Genomic DNA, 21,162 nt, shown 5'->3' with positions numbered 1-21,162 from the left:
CTTTCCCTTTCCCTTTCCCTTTCCCTTTCCTTTCCTTTCCTTTCCTTTCCTTTCCTTTCCCACTAGAAATCATGATGAAGCCTTTATCAGACATGCCTCATCTAAAAGCTACAAAACCAACAGCCTTTAAGCAACATCCACAAAAATTAGCTGATAGGTAGGGACAACTTCTCACTTGCGTGTTACCTAGCAGCTATGGCCACTTGTCCTTAGGTTTCTGCCCTAATTATCTATCAGAAGCCTGGTAAATGTTGCCTGGGCAGGACAAATGGGTGGAGCAGGATGTGCAAATGTTTGGATGTAGATTGGACAGGGATTGTATATAGTAGAGTAAGCCAGGAGAAATCAGAAGAGACAAAGCAGTGACAGATACAGAGGAAAAGGGGATGCTGAGATAGGGACAGCAAGAAATACTGAAAACACAGAAAATCATATTGCTACCTCACATGAGAAAGAAACAAGAAAAAAGGGGAGAAAAAAATGTGGAGGGAAAAATTGCAAGGAAAAAGAAAAAAAAAACACAACAAAAGCAAGCAAAATTTTGTAAGTTATAAGAAAAAATGACCAAGAAAAATGATTCTCAGTATTTCAATAAAATACAATAAAACAGACTTATGCAGCTGTTTTAGTTCATTCCCCTCAGTAAGTACTTTTTTATTTATTTATTAAGGTTTTCTTCTCCAGCCAAAAGAAGAGAGAAATTCTTGTCAAATGCTGCATTTATGCTATATAGCAAACCACAGCTTAGTTAGTTTGCCTTTGTGATGAACATCCCACCAGCGCAAAAGAAATGATTGTAAGGGAATGTTTACTGTTGTAAACAACAAATGCCACTGCCGCAGTAGAAAGCATTGCAGTATCCAGCGTTTCATACTCAGGATGAACCCACTGCCTTATTTAACACTACATCACTATTCACTGAATATTATTGAACCAGTGTTTATTATCTCCATATTTTCTGTATCAAAAGAGGTCAGCCTAAAAAGAGAGCATGGGACATGGCTGACCGTGGGAGATTCTCTCCGTTCCATCAATAACAGAGATTCTGCAGACCAAACACTGCTGAAGTCAACATCACTGTATCACCTCAGTCTCCTAAGATATCTTCACAGTAATAACTTACTGAAAATCGGTAACAAGTTCTCTTCACAATATAGAATACTGGATCGATTCTATCTATTTTGCAAACTACATGCAACAGGAATAAAAAGCAGCGTATTTTTGAATGACTGACTGAATAAAAACAAATGATTTTGAAGACAAACAGTAAATGCCTTATTTTGAGTTAAATACCATGAATATATGCCGTTTTAAGAAGTTTATCTTGTAAAAAAATCCCCTTTTTTACTGTGGAAATCCTTTTAAAGTATACAATGGAAATGTCTACTTTTGGTGTTGCTACTGTCAGATTTTCTTTTGCCACTTCAAGAAGAAACATAATGTTCTAACGTTAAAGCAGTAGGTTCAGCATCCTATTGACACCTTGTTTTGTGAAATATAAAGCTTAAAAGAAAACGTCCTAGTTATATTATAGAACATTACAGATGATAAGCATACTGTAGGAACTCATATCGCTAGTGTTCCCTTTGAAAATGAAAAGCAAAATAAAAATGCATAATATTTTTGGACAGAACAAACATAAAAACAAATGTGTTACTTACATCAATTAAATCCGAAAGGTCATGAATATAATACTTGAAAACAGAAGCATTGGTTGCTTCAAGGGTGAGCAGGTATTCATTCCGGGCCTTAATAGATTTCAGCTTGTTTTCAGAATATTTTGCTTGACGCTAGGAAGGAGATTGTATATTAATGAATTTGAGCTACTTGATTTTTGATAGATACCAAAAACAGTAACAATTCAAGCACGTATTCCTATTATCAAGAAAGATCCTTAACGGTCAGCTTGTTATATATATAATAAATAGACTACAAAGAGGTAACTTAGTACTTTATTTCAAATCATATAATAAGAATTCTACTAGGAAGCAAGTATTCCCCTCTCTGAACTGAAAATAAATCAAGTTTTCTGTAACTCATGAAGATTATTATGTTTTCTTTTTTTTTTTTTTTTAATTTTATTTCCCATCTGGACTCCTCTATCTAATATCAGGCTAAAGAATTTCAGAAACATGTTGAATTTACTTCAAATGAAGCAAAACAAAAACACTGTTTACTTTTTCCTTCATTTTTTCAATCTTCTTTACAGAGCTCCGTCTCTGGTGCCTTTCTTCTAGTCGAATATGAAAGACAGGGTCTCCTGACCTCCCAATCTGTTTTTCTTCTTGCTTCTCTGCCTCCTTCAGCTTGCTTTCTGCACTGATGCTCTCTGCATGATACATGTGGTAAGTTTTCATGACCTGCAGAAGACAGAGTCAAAAGAGAGTTGAGGGAAAATGAGGATACAAGGGTACCTACACAAAAAGAACAGAGTCTTTGAGTAAAACAGTCTTATAAGCACAGATCTTATCTAAATTTCTTTGCCAACACAGACTGAAGACTTCTGGTTCCATTTTCTTTTCCAGTTTATTTAATTGTATCCCAACAGCTAACTGCAAGCCTATAGACTTTATCTACATGACTGACTTTGTATGACTGCCTATGCATGATGCCAGAATTACCTAGTCTGTTTATAGACAAGTGTTTACATATGTAACACTCGGAATGTTCAGAGTGCTTTACCAATCGTTATGAATAAAGAAAGATGATGGACAATGAGCAATAACGTAAGCATACAGGCTTGTATTCTGCGTCATTTCTTCTGAGAAGGTCCTTGTGTTGCAGAAATATTTTGGTGGGTGATTTAGCCACAAGATAGCAATTGTTTCAGTTGAAATCAGGTAATATCTTTGGGGAATTTTTTTTCATTGCCTGGATAGGAAAGAACAAATCCTTGTCATTAAACCTCAGGCTTTTGTCTCTGAATGAAAACTTGAAACACGAGCAACAATATTAAATCTAGGCAGTGGCTTATCTCTCTGACTTCTTCCGTCTTAAGCAAACAGTTTGGCCGTGCCCCAGTTGAAAGCAACAGGCCCCCGTTAGCACGGAGGGAAGGGGAAGGCCGCAGGGAGAATAGGCAGCTTTAGTGTGGGAACACATGCCCAGTCAGCGGACCGGCAGTCAGGGGCTGGGGAAGCTGCTGCTTCCCGCCGCGCAGCCAGCGGATGGGGCAGCGCCGCGGGAGGGCTGATGAGTAACCAGCAAAGACGCTTCCCCCTTCCCATGCAGCGCCAAGTTACTGCCTTTATCTCCCCCTGCACACGCTGCTTCTGCAGCCAGGAGGGCTCAGCTGCAGCCACACGTCTGTGCGGACAACATGAGAGGGGCTGGTGCAGCCGCGGCCTCCCCTTCTTGTCAAACAGGGCCAGGCTCAGCCCCAGCCTCCATGGTGTGGGGATACAGCCACCAACGAGCCATGCCCGCTGGTGCCACAGAAACTCCCTTCCCGCCTTCCCCAGCGTTGGCCTTTTAAATCTTTTTGAGATCCAAACAAGAAACAAAGCAGGGAGGACTCTTCAAGTGGGCAGCCGGGCCCCCCTCTCCTCTTGACATGGTGCCAGAGGGCTCTCCCAGCAGATGCTCTCTTTGGACCTCGGCCACACGAACCACGAGCACCCCCTCCGAGGGCCATGGCCAGAAGGGAGGTCTATGGGCTGCCCTGCTGCAGCGGAGCTGTGGGCCACTGCTTCCAGAGACAGAGTAGCCTGGGGGGATGCACTGAGCTATCCCCTGGGGAGCATCCACAGACAGGTGCCACCGAGGGGACACGGCAGCGGCATGGAGTAAATCAGTCTTGGTGGCGACAGCTCAGGCAAGGCCTACGAGGGGCCCACACGGACTGGCTACCTGCCATGGTGGATACCAGCTGACGAGAGGGATGTGCAAAGTGCTGTGCAGCTGAAAGGAAGAAGGTTTTAGAGAGCTACAATTCTGCATAACGCACCTGCGTATGTTGCTGTGTAACACGGATGGTCTTGATATTAAAAATAAAACAGGCAACTCTTCAATGACTTCCCAAGTTAAGATAACAAAGTTGGAGCTCCGCACCAGAAAGAGTGCTCTTACTTCTATTTTTGCCAACATTTATAGCTCTCTGCTGAAATTCCAAACTGGGGAGCAGGGACTAGCGTTGCTGTTGTGCTTAGTTTATAGCCCAGTGCTCTGAGGCCCAGCCGAAGTGAAGACCTTTCTGTTCTAGGTCTGCTTACGCCCACAAGAAGCAGGCAGTGCCCTGAACAGCATCACAGTCTCAGCAGAAGAGGCCAAAATGAAGATTAAACAAGCTCACCTGGGACAGAGCGTGGGTCTGCAGACTGCAGATCTACACTGGTTTTGGTTTAACCAAATTGCATGTTCAGCTTCCTATATCCTGTACTATTTCCTTTACTACGAAAAGCATTTTTAGAGTTGTGCCCAGAAAATCCTACTTAGAGAATCCACATAGAAAGGATTATTTAGAAGAAATGGACTTTTTAAAGAATTGATTTACAAAACAAACCTGAAAAGGCACAACAGGTGATATAGCTCTATTAAAGTTGATGGGAAAAAGAAATTAATACCAAGAGCTGTGTCCTTCTCTTTTGTCTTCTTACTGCTTAAGTGCTTACTTCTTAAGTGCTTTTCTACAGGAGTCTGCAGTTGTTTTGCTCACCCCTCCTTTTTTAATTTTTATTTATTTCTATTCATTTTCTATTTATTTATTGTTCCAAATTCATCTCCAGAGTAAGAACTGAGACTCCTTAGCAGATGGGACAAGGCTAATCTGTCTGTCTTCCCAGCTAGGTACTTAACTCTGTTTTTCTGCCTGCAGGGAGTTTTTCTGCCTCCAGGCTGTATCCTGGATTTTCCCAACACACCTCAAAGCATCTAACAGCAGTGGTGAAGCAAGGATCTGCTCTGTGTGGCAAGGCAGTAGCCACAGGAGTTTTTGAAGCATTTTCTTCTGAGCATAATGGAGCCCAGCTGCCTTGGCACAAATCCCACTGAGGAAAGGAGCACGAGTGCCTCCCTACCGGCTCCCTCCCCGCTGCCAAACCCACATCACCAAAAAGTCTCTCTCTGCCTTGTGGTACATGCTACCAAATTCAGTGTCTCCCACTGACCCCCACAAACCCCAGTTTTGTGAGAGAATGAATGACACGGGAAGGTTCCCTGTGAAGAACTGAGAAGTCTACCTAAAACTCCTCTTCCCAAAATGCTCGTGCTATAGATGACTCTTAAAGAAGACAAAAATTGAAAAAGATGCCCTTCTAGATGTACCACGAGGCTTGGTCAATAGGCAGAGCTTGTCCTGCTTGAGCCACGCTCAAGATAGTAGTTCAGAAATTAATGCACAGTGCAGTCATTAGTCTGTACATTTGACTCTTGTCCAGTTTGTCATGTTGATAGCACTTCTTATCTCATGCACTAGTGACATCATTATTTTGCAAGCCTTTGGGGAAAAAAGGCCACAGCTCCACTCTTTTTTCAAGATTTGTCAGTGTTTTTAAGAACTGATATAGCAGTAGACAGACACATGCAGAAAATAAACGAGAATAAGTATTCCAAGTATTGCAGTGCATGTTTTCTCAATAAATTAGCCTATAATTTACATTCTAAATTACATATATGACTCTTTATTCTTAATATTATGTCATCCTTTGTCCCAGGGGTTCTTAAAAGACTGTTAAATACCGCAAAAGACAGTGACAAATCTTGCCTAATTCTCATAGATAGATTTGTAGGAATCATTCTGAGATTCACAGATTTTGGGTCTGTGAATATGTAAACAATCCACAGAACTATTATTCAAACTACAAATAACTGGATGAAAGGAGCAATACTCCTCTTCAAATTCCTGCCAAACTGTTGAATTGATGGACTATCCTGTGAGAGTATCCATCACTGTGCTGACTTTAATTAGTCCCCAAAGTGGTTATTGATCAACCATCAAGTATTCACTGCAAAGAGAGAGCAAGGTCGTAATTTTGCAGCTGGTGAACTGTCAACATGACGGATCTGCTGCACTTCTCTGTAGTGAACAGGCATCGTTCAATCCATACTACTCCCTCTTAAAATTAAACAATGACATTACCTCCTACTAATTTAGCACGTTTGCTACCAAAGCTCCAATGACATAAAATACATACTTCTGACAGACAACAAAACGAGGCTACAAGCAGTTGAAAAAGATTATGCTACCCCAATCCCATGCCCTCCTGCTCCCAGGGGATGGACTGTGCACAGAGACTCCTCACACAGAGCTGAAGACCCAGCATCATTTGCAACAGCTCCACAAGTAGGCGAAGGGCAGGACACCGCGCGCACAGCACAGGGAAGGGCACGCGAGAGGCAGCCCTCGGATAACTGTTGTATTTAAACCCACAATAGTTATCTGGGCAAATCCATCAAGCAGACAGCAATGAGTGATGCCCTTTTGTGGGGGAAGAGAGAGGCAGCGTTCCTGTAACGAGACTCTAGTTTTCGTTTTCAGAGCTCTAATGTGAACTTCTGTTTTAGAGAACTTCTCAACTCAAAACACTAAAATTTCACTTCAAAGTTAAAGTATATTGAAATTATCACATGCTGCCCACAGGAGCTTTATTTTTTTACTGAATAATTAATATTTTTTTCACAGTGTTTCTCAGGAAATAGACATTTAATGGAACAGCAGTTCATCTCTGCTGCAATTATTGTGTTTGAATTTTTTCAGAATTGTCTCAGAATTCTAAGTGGTGAGTTTTTACCAGAAACTGCAATTGCATGAGGTTCAATAAATCAGGTTAGTTGGTACTTTTCCCAAGAATTATGTAAAATCTTATGCCAATTTCACTGCCTCACTGGCTGCTAGCAGTTAAGTAGGCTCAGCACTATATATTTTCCTAAGTCTCTTCAGATCCAAACCAACCTCTGATGTGGTTCCAGGAATTGTCACTGATATATTATTACCAATACAGAATTACTGATCTCACCATCCTCAGATCTCTGGTGCTGCAGTAAATTAGGCTAAAGTCTTCTATAAAGTATCCAGATTCTGTGTTACTTCAGCAAAGAAAGAAGGAAATTTGGCAACAACTACTTTGCAAAATTAAACAGCCAAGATTTTTAATGACTAAGATAAGGCAATGGAAAATGCAAGTGGCACAGCTGCCCTAGTCTTATTTAATATCAAATTGTTTGCTTTGGACTGTTCCTACTTTTTCATTTTTTCAGCAAGCCTTAGATTTATATTGCTTGTGAAAAGTGTGATACCACGTACTGTAATTTGGAAAGCCAAATGGGAGACGTGAAAACATATTTTTATGACACTTGAAAAATTCCTGCTCCTTGATATTCACCATTTTTATTATTTTTTTTCTCATGGTCAATCTCTGCAAGAGGGAGCACCCGAGAGAGAAAGAAAAAAAAAAAAAAAGGCAAACAGATGTTCCAAGTCCTTAACAGGTCTGTCACTTAAACCATTCTTCAGCTGCCTTAGATTAGGTTTGATAGTGGAAATTAGATCACAGATGTTTGCAGTCCTGCATGATATGGTGAAAGAGCAGGGCCTTCCAGAGCAGTAACCAGCAGTTGTTCCCTTTGGCAACTTGAAGGCTCAAGGAATATTACAAGGCTGTATTATATGCAGAGGATGGTTTCAAGCCCCTCTTTCCCTAAAGCAGGGGCTGGAGACTTTGGGTGAGCTGCCTGCAGGCAGATAGGTACTTTTTAGATGTCTAAATGCCAATAAATATTGCAGCTGATTTACACTGGTATTTTTACTCACTGAACCCTTCGCAGTCCTTTCTCACTCCTCAGCAGTCTAGTGGGCTGCAGCTCTGGAGCAACCCCAAATTAGGCAGCTGCATTTGTGATCAGCTGCCTTTTATTCCACTGTCACCTCTAGAAGTGGCTGGTCTATTTTTGTTTCCTTGTGAAGTAAAAATGAAAGCTTAAAACCATTCATGATAAATAAGAAGGAATTTGTAGGACTGAGCAAAGAGGGAGAGCAAGAAAGACATAATCAGCTCTCCATCAGTGATCCTCTAACACATCATCTTATTAAAAGCATCTTCATTCCGTGACTTCAGGTGGATGTGTAAAACCACTGAGTTAGGTAAGTATAACATATTTCACTTATTAGAGCATTTGTACCAGTCCAGACACCACCGCCCTGGCCGGACAGCCTGTCACCGCAAGCTGCTATGAAGTGGTGGCTACTCCTGGGGTGGCTCTGCCCAGTGCTCATGACACCAACCTCACCACGACGGCTAAAAACCATCGTGTTTTTAACCTTTATACTGTCACCTTCCCTGCTTGGCACTCTTCACTTCTTGTCCCCGCCCTAATCCTTTGATTACTCCCTGTTTTTCCTGAGTCCCTCTCCTGAAGGAGGAACTGGTGAGAGGCAGCTCTCCCTCAAAACAAAGCAAAACAGGAGGAGTAGCTGTTGGATACCTGAGGAAATTCCTCAGAGATCTCTTTTACAAGTATTTGCCAGTTTCCCCTCCAACACTTGCAAATTTTGTTTGTCCAGAAAGCACAGGTGAAGTTAGTTGACAGCCACATTCCAGCAAGGGCATCTTAGGAGGAGAGTCTATTCACACATCCTCCCCCAGTCTTTTTACTTTAAATGGAGTTGGGAAAACAACTGGTGAAAAAAGTGACTTTTTAGCCAAAATCTGCAGAATTAGTAAAGTTAATCTAAGAAAGTCATCTTAAGTCTCTTGGAGAAAAAGTAATGTTTTGTTTTAAAATACTCAGACTTTTCTGTCTAAAAAAAATCCTCCTCCCACCCCCTTTTTTTAAAATACCCATCTATCTGAGTCTTCTAATTCAGAAACACTTTGAAATGCTCCATTTTGATACCTATTACATCTAACATGCAATGAGCTTTCTAAATCAGCTCACAAAAAATATCCACTCAACCCTCCAGGCATTTTTGGATTGATTAGTGTATGTGTGTGTATATTTATATGTATGTATGTGTGTATATATAGATATTTTTTGAATTGCCAGGAAATAACCTCTTCTCTGAGACCCCCCCACAAATAATCAGGCTTCCCTCCTCCCATCTCTGCTCGCTCCAAACCTGTGCCGAGCTCTAGTTCCAACAGTTTATATCCTTCTGTAAAACATGGGATTAATTACTAGTCTACACAGACTGAAAGAGTACTGGGGAGAGGAGCAAGAGATGAATGCAGCAGCTGGGATGCTGCAAACTTGAAAATAGTGATTGGCTGGCATGGCCATGGAGAAGCCATGCATAATTAAAAGTACTTGCCACTTATAATTTGCTGAACTTGCAAAGATACAGACTGAAGCTTAGCTATTTAATTATTTTTAGAATGATCTTTTGAATCATAATGTAAGTACTGGTGCCTAAAATACTGAGAACCGAAAATAAAATCTTAAATAAATAAAGTCTTAAAATCTTAAGTATGAATTTCACTAATCACTCAACTAACATGTAGAAAAGATATAAGAATATTTAACACAATGCGTGAAAAACCTCCTCTATGAAAAAGGATAAAAAATGAAAAATGCAGGTTTCCCTTACAGAATTCTGAACAGATCATTCCAGCAAAATAAGGCTTTTTGACTCAAGAGTTCTTGGAAAATCTTTGGGAGCCTTGATTCATCTGCTTCTGCTTTTATTTTTACAGCAATTCTGTTTATGATGCATAATTTTAATTAGGATGGCCCAAGCCAAAATCAACACAAGCCAAGGTATTTCCTAGGGAATAAATGAAAACCTCTGGTACAAATCTCCTGTTTTCATAATACTTTCTAGTAATGAAATACGAAAAGGAAGAAATTACGAAAAGTATAAGTAAGTAGAAAGGTCTAAGCAGACAACATTTTTAAAGAACTGTAGGAATTTAATAGTCCAGAGCGTGTCTTTTTTTCTTCTTTTTTTTGATATTTCATTGCAGTTCTGAGCACACTGAACAAGGAGCCAAATCATTTTGTATTTGCTCTCTCTCAGAAGACTGAAGTTCAAACTTTCACAAGCTTAATAATACCCTTGAGCAGAAAGAGGTTTTTTTAATTGCAAACCTTAGTAATGCACTTCCAATGGAAGGTGGAAAGTCTCTTCAGTGTTTTCTCTTGTTGTTCTTCTGGAACAGGTTCATCTTTGCAAAATCTATGGCACTATCTATAGACCTGAACAGTTTGATCTAAAACTTTCAAAACTAATGAACATACCTCCCTATAAGTAGGCTAAAAGGGATTTTCTGAGGCAGAAGTGCAAAACTAATTTTCAGCAATGAATTTCAAAATCATTTGTTTCTGGCATCTTAGATGACAGAAGCCAAAGACATCTGATCTAGCAAATAAAATCTGCAGTTTCTTTACGTTTACTCCAAAAGGTAGGTTCTCATTATTTTTGCTTCTTGCTTGAAATGATTCAGTTCTTTCATTCTCTTCAATCTACTTGTAAACACAACTGTTTGTTTGTTTGAATTCTGGAAGAATTCAATTTTACCTCAATTCATCTCAATCTTATTGACCTTTCTTGTAAGATGAGCAATGCTGCCATAAGAAGTAAACAGATTATTAAACTCTTCATCCATACACTCAGTTCATCAAAAACCTTTCTTCTCATTTACAGGCTTCAAATGTACCTAAACTCCAGCGAAGTTTCACATTTTGAGAGCTATGCTACATGATAGCACCATTGATTTAAAAAACACAGAATGGAGCAATAGAGAGAGGCCTCTCAAAATGAGTATATCATTCATTGATTTGAAACTCTTTTCAAAAAGAAGGTAAATTTCTTTTGGACACTACAACTTACTTACAATAGTAAAATGGAAATCAATGTTACTGTTTTTTTGCTTTTTTACCATAAGTCATGGGGCAAACAGAAAGATTATTTCTCCTTCTTTGTAAATGATTAAAATCAAGAACCATATCTACTTTTAGCAACTGCGGTCTTCCCCGTAAACATTAAATATTACACAGAACTAAAAGCCTAGGCATGTGACTTACCCATCTGTCCAGACATCTTCTTATGTAAACACACATTTATATTACATAGAAATGCTGATGATCATTCTAAAGATGCCAGCAGCGGAAGAAACACATTTTTGTATCCCTCTGACACTTTATTTAGAGCGCGGCCCCCGTTAGCCAAACGTGGCCCTTCCCAGCTGACCAAGTCCCTGGCAATCAGGGAAGAGCCGGACAGCAGAGTTTATGGTGCGGGTGGTTGCTTACATCTGGTCAGGTGAAGACTTCTCATCTCCACACATCAGACCTCCAGGGATTATAACTAGAATTCAGATTGCAAGCTGTTTTAGGCACTGCAGATGCCTAAAAATTAGGTGAAATGAATTCCATTTTTAGCATATCATGTTGGGAAATCTTCCACATCAGTAACTAAACTCAATCTGTACTTGCTGTACTTCATAAAGTCCAATAATCTTCTCATTTTACAAAAATCCTCAAAGCTTAAATGCTGAGAAAGGAGTTCACTGGAAGCCCTAACATGGAAGTTAAAATCTCAGTAAGCTTCTTGAGCCACCAGTGGAAAGAGATAACAGTAATGGAAAAAAGGGGGAAAAAAGGGGAAAATACTAAAGCCCAGGCCTGAAAAGTTTCATGGGTGATTCAGCAAAGTATTTCAACACATGCTTTAACATTTTCCTATCCTGGGAGCACAGAAACTAATTCTGTGCCTTGCCAGGCATGGGGGTTATGTAACTATTTAATTGGAACAAGACTGTATCCTGAGGGCTTGCTCAGCACTGCAGCCCCATTTGTGCAATGGCTCCTGCGGGCTCAGACCCACCGCGTTCGTGTGAGTCGTCTGAGGCCGTCCCTGCTTTGCAGAAGCTGATCCCATCTGATACCCCTGAGATATCCCTGAGGTTCCACTGACTGCAGCCTCAGCCCACCGCGTTTTGCAGTGCCACACTCTAGAACACCAGCTAGGCTGGAAAAAAAATCCCCAAAGACGAGCTCTGCAGAACTTCTTTAAGTATGTTTTGGGAATCTGCATCCACGCCTACACAGGGCAGGCAGACAGGTCAAAAGTGCTTTACACCTCTGGAAGTTTTTTCACCTAAGTGGTTCTCAAGTTTAAATGCTCTCCAACCCATCTACTGATGGTGCCTATCTTCCCGAGGTCAAAAGGAAAAACAGACAAGATGCACAAAGATCATATTTGACCAGGCTAAGAGAGCTAGTCTCTGATAATCGTCCAAAATTTCTTCTTCAAAAATCAAATAACTTTTTATTTTTCATATAAATATATACATTTTTTTTCTGTTCCTCCAAAAGCGGTTATGGAAAGAAGCAGTCTAGAGATTGTTGGATAGGGTACTGGAAAGTGGGATGCCTGGAATCTTCAAGAGGGGAAAGACAATTTAATCAGCAATGTAACCAGCAATTTAGTCAACACTTTCATAGGAAGCAAATGTCACCAGTTCCTCCTCATTCTATAGCTACCTGCTTTGTACCTTCTCAGAATAAGCTGTTTGAGCCTCTCAAACAAACAAACAAACGAACAAAGATTTTAGGTAGGTAAGATTCATCACTGTTTTAACACACTGTGTAAAGTTACCAAGAGGCAAAGAAAAGCTCTGACCTATTCTACCACTAGAATTTCCTGCAAGCTTCCAGCAGCTTGCCAGGATGCTCCCATTACTTTTGCTTGATCTCTCCGCACTCAGAAGGCCTCCCCGGTCCTCTGCTTTATTTGCTTGTTGTCGTCATTGTTTCGTTTTTCTCAGTATTTACTACTTCTAGTCAGTGAGTGGGGAGCACACATAACTAACAGTTTGGCACTACAGGACTGGACTTGCAAGAACCTATGATTTTTGCTGCATATATTTCTCTAGTCAAGCCAAGCAGATGGCAGCATGGGTAAAAACAAGGCACAAAAGGGATAAGCTTTGCTCTGGTAAGGAAACTTTTAATGAATTAGCTTAGCACAGACTGGGGGAAAACCCGTGGAAAGGTAGCAAGCAATCCTGAAAGCATTAGGATTTATGTTTTGAACAAATAGATAGTGTTTCCAGCTTTATGCAAGCTTGGCCTTGCATAAAAAGACAAAAATCGGTATCTCCACTGGCGGTAACTTGCTAGATAAAAGGATACTTAAAAGTTTATAGGACAGGTCTGACATGGGATTTGTACGAGAGAAGCTAAGTTACTGTACTTACTGTGTAAAGCTCGTTAAGAACTTTCATTAAGTCCTCATGCAGCTGAAATGCAATTTCTTTGCTCTGTAATTAAAAAGGAATAATTAGAAATAAACACAGAAATCACAACATACTTTTGCATCTATGAAGTATTCATTGCTTTTAATACTAGCTAGTGAATGCAACGGCGCTCACCAGGACACCGTTCCGTCAGAATTCCAGTGCATGAAAGCTATGGATTCAGGGATGCAGAGGCAGATGGACAACAGCTAGACTGAGAACTTCCACAGGGAAACCCAGAAGTTATATTACAGTGTGATTCCCAGGAAGCATCAGGAAACCAAGTGCCAACAGAAGGGCTGAGCTTTAGGATTAATATTATAAGCTGTTTTAATGGCAGGAATTCTTTACTGTTTTACAATTGCTGTGACACACACATAAACATAACCCCCGGCAGTGCAATATTCCAGCAGGATAACCTTCCCGATGTTTTATCTAGAATAGTTTTTGTTTCTCAGCACAAGTGACTACCTAAATATTTATGCGAGAAATAATTGTGGCTCCTCTCTGAAACAGCCATCTGCAAAATAACCCGCCGAGCGGGTTGCTGCTGCTGCAGCAGCCTGCTTCACTTTTCTGGACTGTGGCTTTCCTTTCCTTCTGACCCAGAAACAAGAAATGCTTGGCAGTGGTTATTAAAGAAAGTAAGTATGTCAAAATCGGACTATTTAATTGGAGTCTCATTCAAATATATTCCTTTGTTAGCTGTCCATAACAGTTCAATCAGTTGAAATTTGTGGCAATGGTGCAAGAGCTGAAGGCATTTGCACCACATCCTTTGGAAAACAACTATAGAATAAGGCTATAGGACTGGGCAGACAGCCTGGATATATTTCTTCTTATCACCATAACATCTAATCATGCTGAAAATGTCTTTTTCTTTTTTAGTGAATAAATTGATAATTAGCCCAGCTCCTTAAAATAATAATAATAATAACAACTTCCTAATAGATAATGGTCTTAACTGTGAAAAGTACTTTTTATTTGTACAAAAGCCAAAGAAAAATGAAAGAAAAATCTGCTGGGGCAACCCCTCTCCAAAGCCACTAACACACAGTTGGCCAGCACTAAAACACCTGCAGGAATGGGGGTTTCTGCACGAGGATTCCCAGCACAACACCCACATGCGAGGAGGAAACACACGGCACTTCCTGACACTTCACCTTCCCGGAGGACAACACACACACACTAGCTGAAACAGGCAACTTTGCATAAGGAGCCCCTGCTCCTGCTGTCCTACCTGAAAGTCCGGGCAATATTTTGAGAAGCTTGCCATACCATTGATCAGCAATTACTTCGATCCTTATATTTTTTAACTGACAAGAAGCTAGAAAGGTAAGATAAAAAAGGACTCATGCTTTTACTGCCAAGAGCATCAGCCTCAGCAAGGCACAGTAAGGCAGATGCTCTGAAGGAGAGTTACACCTGTCTGCTACACAACTTCCTGAATTCTTCATACTGCAGAGTTTGGTATTTTTTAACAGGTATGCTCGATTAGAAGTGTTTAGCCAACAAGGTTTACTACTTCCGTTTCTTGGCAAATATCAGGTGATCTTCATCTAGTATTATAATAATTACAGACAGAAAGTCTTATGCATGACAAAAGTGCTTGTAAAGAAACAGGATGGGAAAGGAATTGTGAAGTTGCAATCTGCTATAGGGAACACAGGAAGCTTTAACAAAAATTCTGAACTGCTTTTCATTTCCTTATATTGGCAGCCTGCCTTTTACCAGCTGTGGAGCTCCGACATCTCCTCAAAGAACCAAGAAAGGGGCTGCCTGCTTTCTCCTGGGTGGCTGATTCGATAGTGCTGAACATGAGCACTCTTTTTTTTTAATTACTGTAGCGGAAAGAGAGACAAATTGCACAAATAAGATGGTATACATTAAGACTGGAGGATGAAACCATGTATGGATGGAAACAATTAGAGATTAACTCCAACTCCAAACAGCCCATCCCTTTCAAGCGGCAGTCATTGCTGCCTCAAAGTTGGTAAGAACTCAAATAAATACCACAATGCTGAGCTTAAAACAGCATGCTTTAATCTGGTAGTGCAAAAAGCTTGTTTTGGATGGGAAACAGAAAGGCCCAGCCAGCCTTTATTTGTATCCCCTGCGCACTGTGTTGTAAGCAAAGCGCACAGCGGTTCTTCGAAAGACTCACCTTTCCTTTCTGCCCTTTAGTGTGACTTAATGCAAGCAGATACTGGATGAGCAAAGGACTAGGTTGAAAAGCCCCCTTTTCTAGGACATTCTCCTCCTTGCTTCTGTAGAGCTTTGTCCAGCACTGAAGCAGCCCAGCCCTAGGGATTTAGTTCTGGCTACCACACATGCACACTCTTCTTCAGGCATCACATGGATCAAGGATAAATTTGAAGGTGAAGGGAACAGATAACAACAGAGCGAAAAAAAAAGATGTTTTAATGAAAGGAAGATAGATTCTAACGAAATAAAAAGAAAAGCAAGAAGGTGACCATCAAAAAGAGTAAAAAGCAGGAAGACACAATCTAGCAGTTCCATATGATCACAGAGGAATAATCTTTCCACCAGCTCCCAGGAGCACTCCGACCTGCAGAGGGAAGCTTGTAAGGGAGCCTGCAGGGATGTATGATGTGTCAGTCTCTGTCTTCTTCTGATAAAAGATTTTGTGGCAATTCTCTGATAAAAATCAGGAAATTTGGTTAAGCTTAGAGAGCAATACAAAATGGATTTACTTTCAAGAACCAACACCTTTTACATTAGCATTTAAGATCAAGAAATACCGACTCCAGTGGCAAGCAGTACAGCTTTTAGTGTGTAATCTATATCCTGTCTGAGCACCCAACAAGAAATGCACTTATTTTCAGTGGTTAATGGCTCTCCCTATATCTTGTTTATGCTACCTACGCCCTGCAGCCATTCAGCATGTTTGAATGCAGTGCCTTGCTAGAAGCCTTTCCTCAGGGTTGCCCAACAACAGCAAAAAGATCCAGCACCTACTGCCCTGGAGCTAAGTTAATAGCTCTGTTCAGGCCATTAAAACCTTGGAAACAATCACAGAGACGCTTCTTTATTTACTGCTTCCTGGAGAAATTATTATTACCCTATTAATCTAAAGAAATAGGACCACAGCAAAAAATGGGTCAGAGTATATGTAAACCTTTGCTAAAAATACGATATTGGTTTTTCATTTAGTTCAAAGCATTAAGAGACAGCTTGAAAAAAATGCCTCAATAAACATAAAAGTTGCAAATTTATTTCCCCTAAATTAATGGTAGGTCACGCCTGTGCAACGGACACCAATAAGTGTACCTAGTAACAGCTTTTTGGTACGTGCTCAGCTTTCAACATATCAGCAGTCCAATTGATGTTATCTAGATTTATATTTACAGATTAACATCCGAGAAACTTAAAATTTTACTCAACTTCAACAGCCTTCACTAACGTTTGTAGGATTTTTTCCATCTATTTTACTTAGACCATAATTGGGCATCAAACCTTTCTGATTTGTCTTTTTTAACTGAAAAACAGAGTCAGTTAAGTTCTTCCTGGAACACTTCAGTGTCTATTAAGCACACACAAAGCTACTATCAGTTATATTATTTAGGAAAAAAATCTATGACTAATTCTTTTAAATGAGTCTGCTGTTTGTCCCTGGGGGGAGTTGTATTTAAGTTTCTTTTCTAAAAAAACCCACTGACATAACTAACCTACAGTAAAATTTTGTACCAGATTTGTCAGCTTATACCAACAAACAGTTTGCTACCTTTTTAACCTAAATGGCTTAAGAAAATAATGAAAGAAATCCCTATATATTCTCCAATCTTTATCATTTTAAAACAGATTTGGCAGGCAGTCACATTCACTGTTAATAGCCAGATTATGGAACTAAAATATTTATTGTGCTTGGCTTCTCCAGCGTCTTTTACCGTAAACACTGGAAGATATGTTCATTTTGCCTCATTAGGGTTTCTGTCCAAAGAAAATACGTTTTTATAAATTATAAATATACAAATCTGCCTAAGGATTTTGTGGGTATGTGTTTATGTAGTTGATTATTAATGCTGGGGTAGCCAGAATCACTGCATGAAATGTTCTGCATGCTACTTTTCCCTTCTGCTTGACATTTTTCCTTATTGCTTTATTCTTTAATTGTCCCCATGAGGCCATCTACCCCATCTGCCTGAAGAAACAGGCAAGGATGCAAGGTTTGAACTCTGCTACTTTATGTTTGCAATTTTCTGTGCAGCATGGAGGCCACGCATGATCAGCAATCTGTACTGCTTTTATATGCCAGCAACTGAAGAGACGCGCTAGTGCCAGTCTGCAAGTCTGAGGCCTGACATGGCATATCAGGCAAATGCCACAAAATCTTTGAACTAGATCCTATTTTTGTCCTGCATTTAGTATATTTAAACAGTAGCAGGTTCCTAACCCCTGGAGAAAGAATATCTGAGCTCCTGGGTCTACAAAAATGAGGAATATCCAAATGGTAGGTGGACTGGCCTAGAGAGGCAAACCCTATACAATCAGGTTCATGAATACAATATCTCTTGATCCATCAGAAAATTTAAATTAGAATGCAGAAGGGCCATTTCAACAAAACAAAATTAATCCAAATGTTAAGACAGATGTGTAAACACACACACATACACACACATCTGAGAGGAGGAATCAGAATGAGAGGGTATTTCATGGGTCAGGACGAGCGCCCGGTGAGGAAGCGCAAGGTGCAGAGCCCGCGGTCCCTCACAGCCGTGCGAGGCTCCCCTCAGCCCCTCGCTGGGAACCACACACGTCTTTTCAGAAGGGCCGCAGAGAGGATCCTGGCTCTGAGCTTTGCCACACAGCAGAGCTGTGCGCAGCAGAAGGAGCAAAGCCACCCTCTGCTGCTGAGCACAGCCAGCAAACGAGGAAGCTGATCCCTTCCTTGCCACGCTTCAACCGGAGCTGGGCTTGGGGTGGCACAGAAAGACTTGTCCTCTGGAGAATGTCGGCCTCGACACCCAGATCTGGGGATCTCACAGGAAGGGAGAGAATAAAAAAGAGGGTGCGGAAAGAACCAAAGAAGCTCAGAGCGACTTTCCTGCTGCCTGCATCTGCCTAGGGACTGTGGGGCAACCTGCCCCCCAACGCTCTCCCTTTCTTCAGGGAGTTCACAGCAGGACCCACGCAGCCAGCAAGGCCGTCCCACAGTCGTCCTCAGGCTTGAAAGGGATGTGAAGCATTGCTGAAAATGCAGAAGCAGCTGCTGCAAGACGCAGGCAGGACTATAACAAGGGGTTAATAGTGATGCTTAAAACTGTTAGGTTAAAAAACTGATAGACATGTATTTAATAATCTAGTTATTGAATATAGAAAAGCTTGTTTGGAAATTACTTAGAAAAATACCAAGAGCTCCTAAGTGAAATGCTGTGAGTGCTAGAGGGAGTGCAGATGTATGTAGGTATGGATGGATGGATGGATGTAGGTATGGATGGATGGATGCATGGACGGATGGATGTCATAGTCTTGACCACAGACATCATTATGGCTGCATCATTATGGCTGCACTTGTCAGTGTTTACTTTTGAAATCTAGGTATTACTACTGTTCCTGTTATTGATAGTTATCATTTAAAAAAGAGAGTACATATTCTACAGAGCAGTACAACCAGAATGGCTGCAAAGAACAATACTTTGGTGTAGAAATATCATTGGATATAATTTATTTTCTTTAATCTCAAACCTCTGAACAGTGAATAAATCCCACGTACTTTCATAGTGATGACACCCACTGAGACTGATTACTTTTTCTCTTACAGAATTTTATTCCAAATCCAATCTTCTAAAAACCTAACCTAGGGAAAGTGATTGAAACTCCTGGATATTTACAGTTCTCTAACAAATTCTATGTAATTTTCTTCAGTGGGAATACAAATTTGCTGGAGGAGAATATGGATGTTACCTTCTCCACTTCAAGTGTGCCTTCTCTGCAGACAAGCTGCAGTATATAACACATGCACTTGTGCACCTAATCGCTTTCCATTCCCTGGTGTATGCCCATTAAGCAGTTCGGAGATGGCCCGTAATGCACTTTTGCATCTTGCTCATCACATCTGACAGAAATTATGGCTGAAGCTGCCCGTTTGGACTGAACAGAGATGCAGGGGGCTTATGTTCTTCATTAATAAAGTAAGACAGCTTGCTAACAGCTTCGCTGCCCGCATAGGTCTCGTTTTTCTCCCTGTCCAGCTAGTTCATCTCACTCCATACCCCGCTTCCTTTTTACCCAGAGGAAGAACTCGGGGTTCACCATCATCAGGGCATGATCCATTCTGCACCTGGGAGCTGGCAGCAGCAGATCACCCCACCAGGACTCTATAGCAAGCACTACAGCAAAGATTGTGTTGGCTGGAGCTCAATGGGAAGAGGAACATTCTCCAGTGAACATTAATTTGTGTCACATTAAAGGCCTAAAAATAAGTGCTCACAATTAATATAGGTAAAGGACCACTGCCACATCCATGCTGTGTGCTTGGAAAGCTCCTACACTCTACTTCAAGGGGTCATGCATCTTCCAGCCACCCTTCCCCTCTTATTATTTGGCCTTGCTCAGATAGATCCCTGTCTACAGGCTTAGCTCTGCCTTTGCTCCAAGCTAATTAACAGCTGCTTGATCTGACAGTGTCACTCTGAGCACAAGCTAACAAATGGAAATGGAAACTAATGGAAAGTCTGGGATCTGGGCTCCACTAATGTGAGCTTCAGGTTAGGCACAGCAGTACTCCCTCTGTTTCCCTTTTCTTCTTTCCTCTGTGGAAGATCCAAGTTAGGAATGAGGAAAAAAAAAAAAAAAAAAAAAAAAAAAACGAAGTTCTTCATGAAGCTTTGCCAGAAGGAGAACATTTGAAATGCTACATGTTGCTGGACATCGTATAGGAGAAAGAAACAACTTTGTCAGAAGGCTGTGAAACCGTGGTCCCTATTAAAGTGTTGACAAAATAATCCACATTTTTTCCCCTTCTGAAATGGAAACTGCAGTAATCCCCATTAATTAATTATGAGTGGATAAAGAAGGGGACATACTTGTCCATGGAAAAGTTTATCCAGATATTTTTATCCAGTGTGTTCAGCAACAGTGCAAGCAAAGTAAGACTTCCAATATAAACAGTCTGAACTGTGCTGCAAGGGGATAGGCTAGTCCAATAATGTATATGCAGAAAAGAAGAGACTTCTGAGATAGCTAGGCCCTCACCAGCTGAAAAACTAGTCAGCTTCAATAATGCGAGATCCCTACTGGCCCAGCCAAGCCTGGGAACTCAGCACATCATAGACTGTACTGGGGCATGTTCAAACAGCCTTTCCCATTATCTTTTCAACCTCTACGATAATCTTCCTTATTAGTAAGTTTAGCTGTTTTTGAACTACAGCTTTATGCATTGGATATATATAATGTGAACAAATTATTACAGATTGAGAAACTATGAATTTAAATTCTATTGCTATCAAAGGTTTTCATGCACAGCAACAGATTTGATCAATGTTTTTACTTCTTTTCTTCCAAGTAGGGCCTCTGCACTCCCTAGATGATTCTTGTCCCTACCCCATTGGTATTTGTCTAGGACTGTGGTCAGGTGGATGTGAAATCAGCTCCTTATTTGAAAAGCATTGACCAGGTACCCTTGCACCATTTAGTCAGAGACTGTATATGCTTTAACCTTTATACATTTGGGATTCATTTCCGTAATAAATATGATGTTTACCCATGAGCAGTTCACTGTGACTGATGGTCCCCCATGTATATTCTATTTTTATTTCAGAACATTGTAACAACAACAGCTGTAAATACATTACGTAGATAGCAAACTAAGGCTCCCTCAGAACTCCTGCTTAACCAACGGGGCACACAGCCATGCTGTGTGACACATAAAAGACATGCACAAGGACAATCATGTGCAGAGACAAGGTTTAAATGACCTAATAGCAGTAGCTATGTTATCAAAAATACACATTCATATGCAGTATGGTGA

General features: G+C 40.6%; 1 protein-coding gene across 2 annotated transcripts in view; it reads right to left on the bottom strand.

Annotated features, from left to right (window-relative positions):
• The window catches only part of SRGAP1 (SLIT-ROBO Rho GTPase activating protein 1), a 128,986-nt gene that overhangs the window by 45,724 nt on the left and 62,100 nt on the right, over positions 1-21,162 (bottom strand). For both annotated transcript variants that reach the window (XM_088522928.1, XM_088522927.1), the window contains exons 4-6: positions 13,134-13,196; positions 2,178-2,360; positions 1,662-1,790 (exon numbers count right to left, since the gene is read on the bottom strand). In XM_088522928.1, coding sequence (XP_088379054.1) covers positions 1,662-1,790; positions 2,178-2,360; positions 13,134-13,196 — 375 coding nt within the window. The remainder of the gene's footprint in view (positions 1-1,661; positions 1,791-2,177; positions 2,361-13,133; positions 13,197-21,162) is intronic.

The sequence above is a fragment of the Tinamus guttatus genome, unplaced genomic scaffold (genome assembly GCF_059628265.1).
Source record: "Tinamus guttatus ecotype Peru unplaced genomic scaffold, ASM5962826v1 Tinamus_guttatus_pri_ptg000171l, whole genome shotgun sequence".
Classification (NCBI taxonomy): Eukaryota; Metazoa; Chordata; class Aves; order Tinamiformes; family Tinamidae; genus Tinamus; species Tinamus guttatus.
Note: the sequence above shows the minus strand (reverse complement) of the source record. Positions and strands in the feature narration are given on the sequence as shown.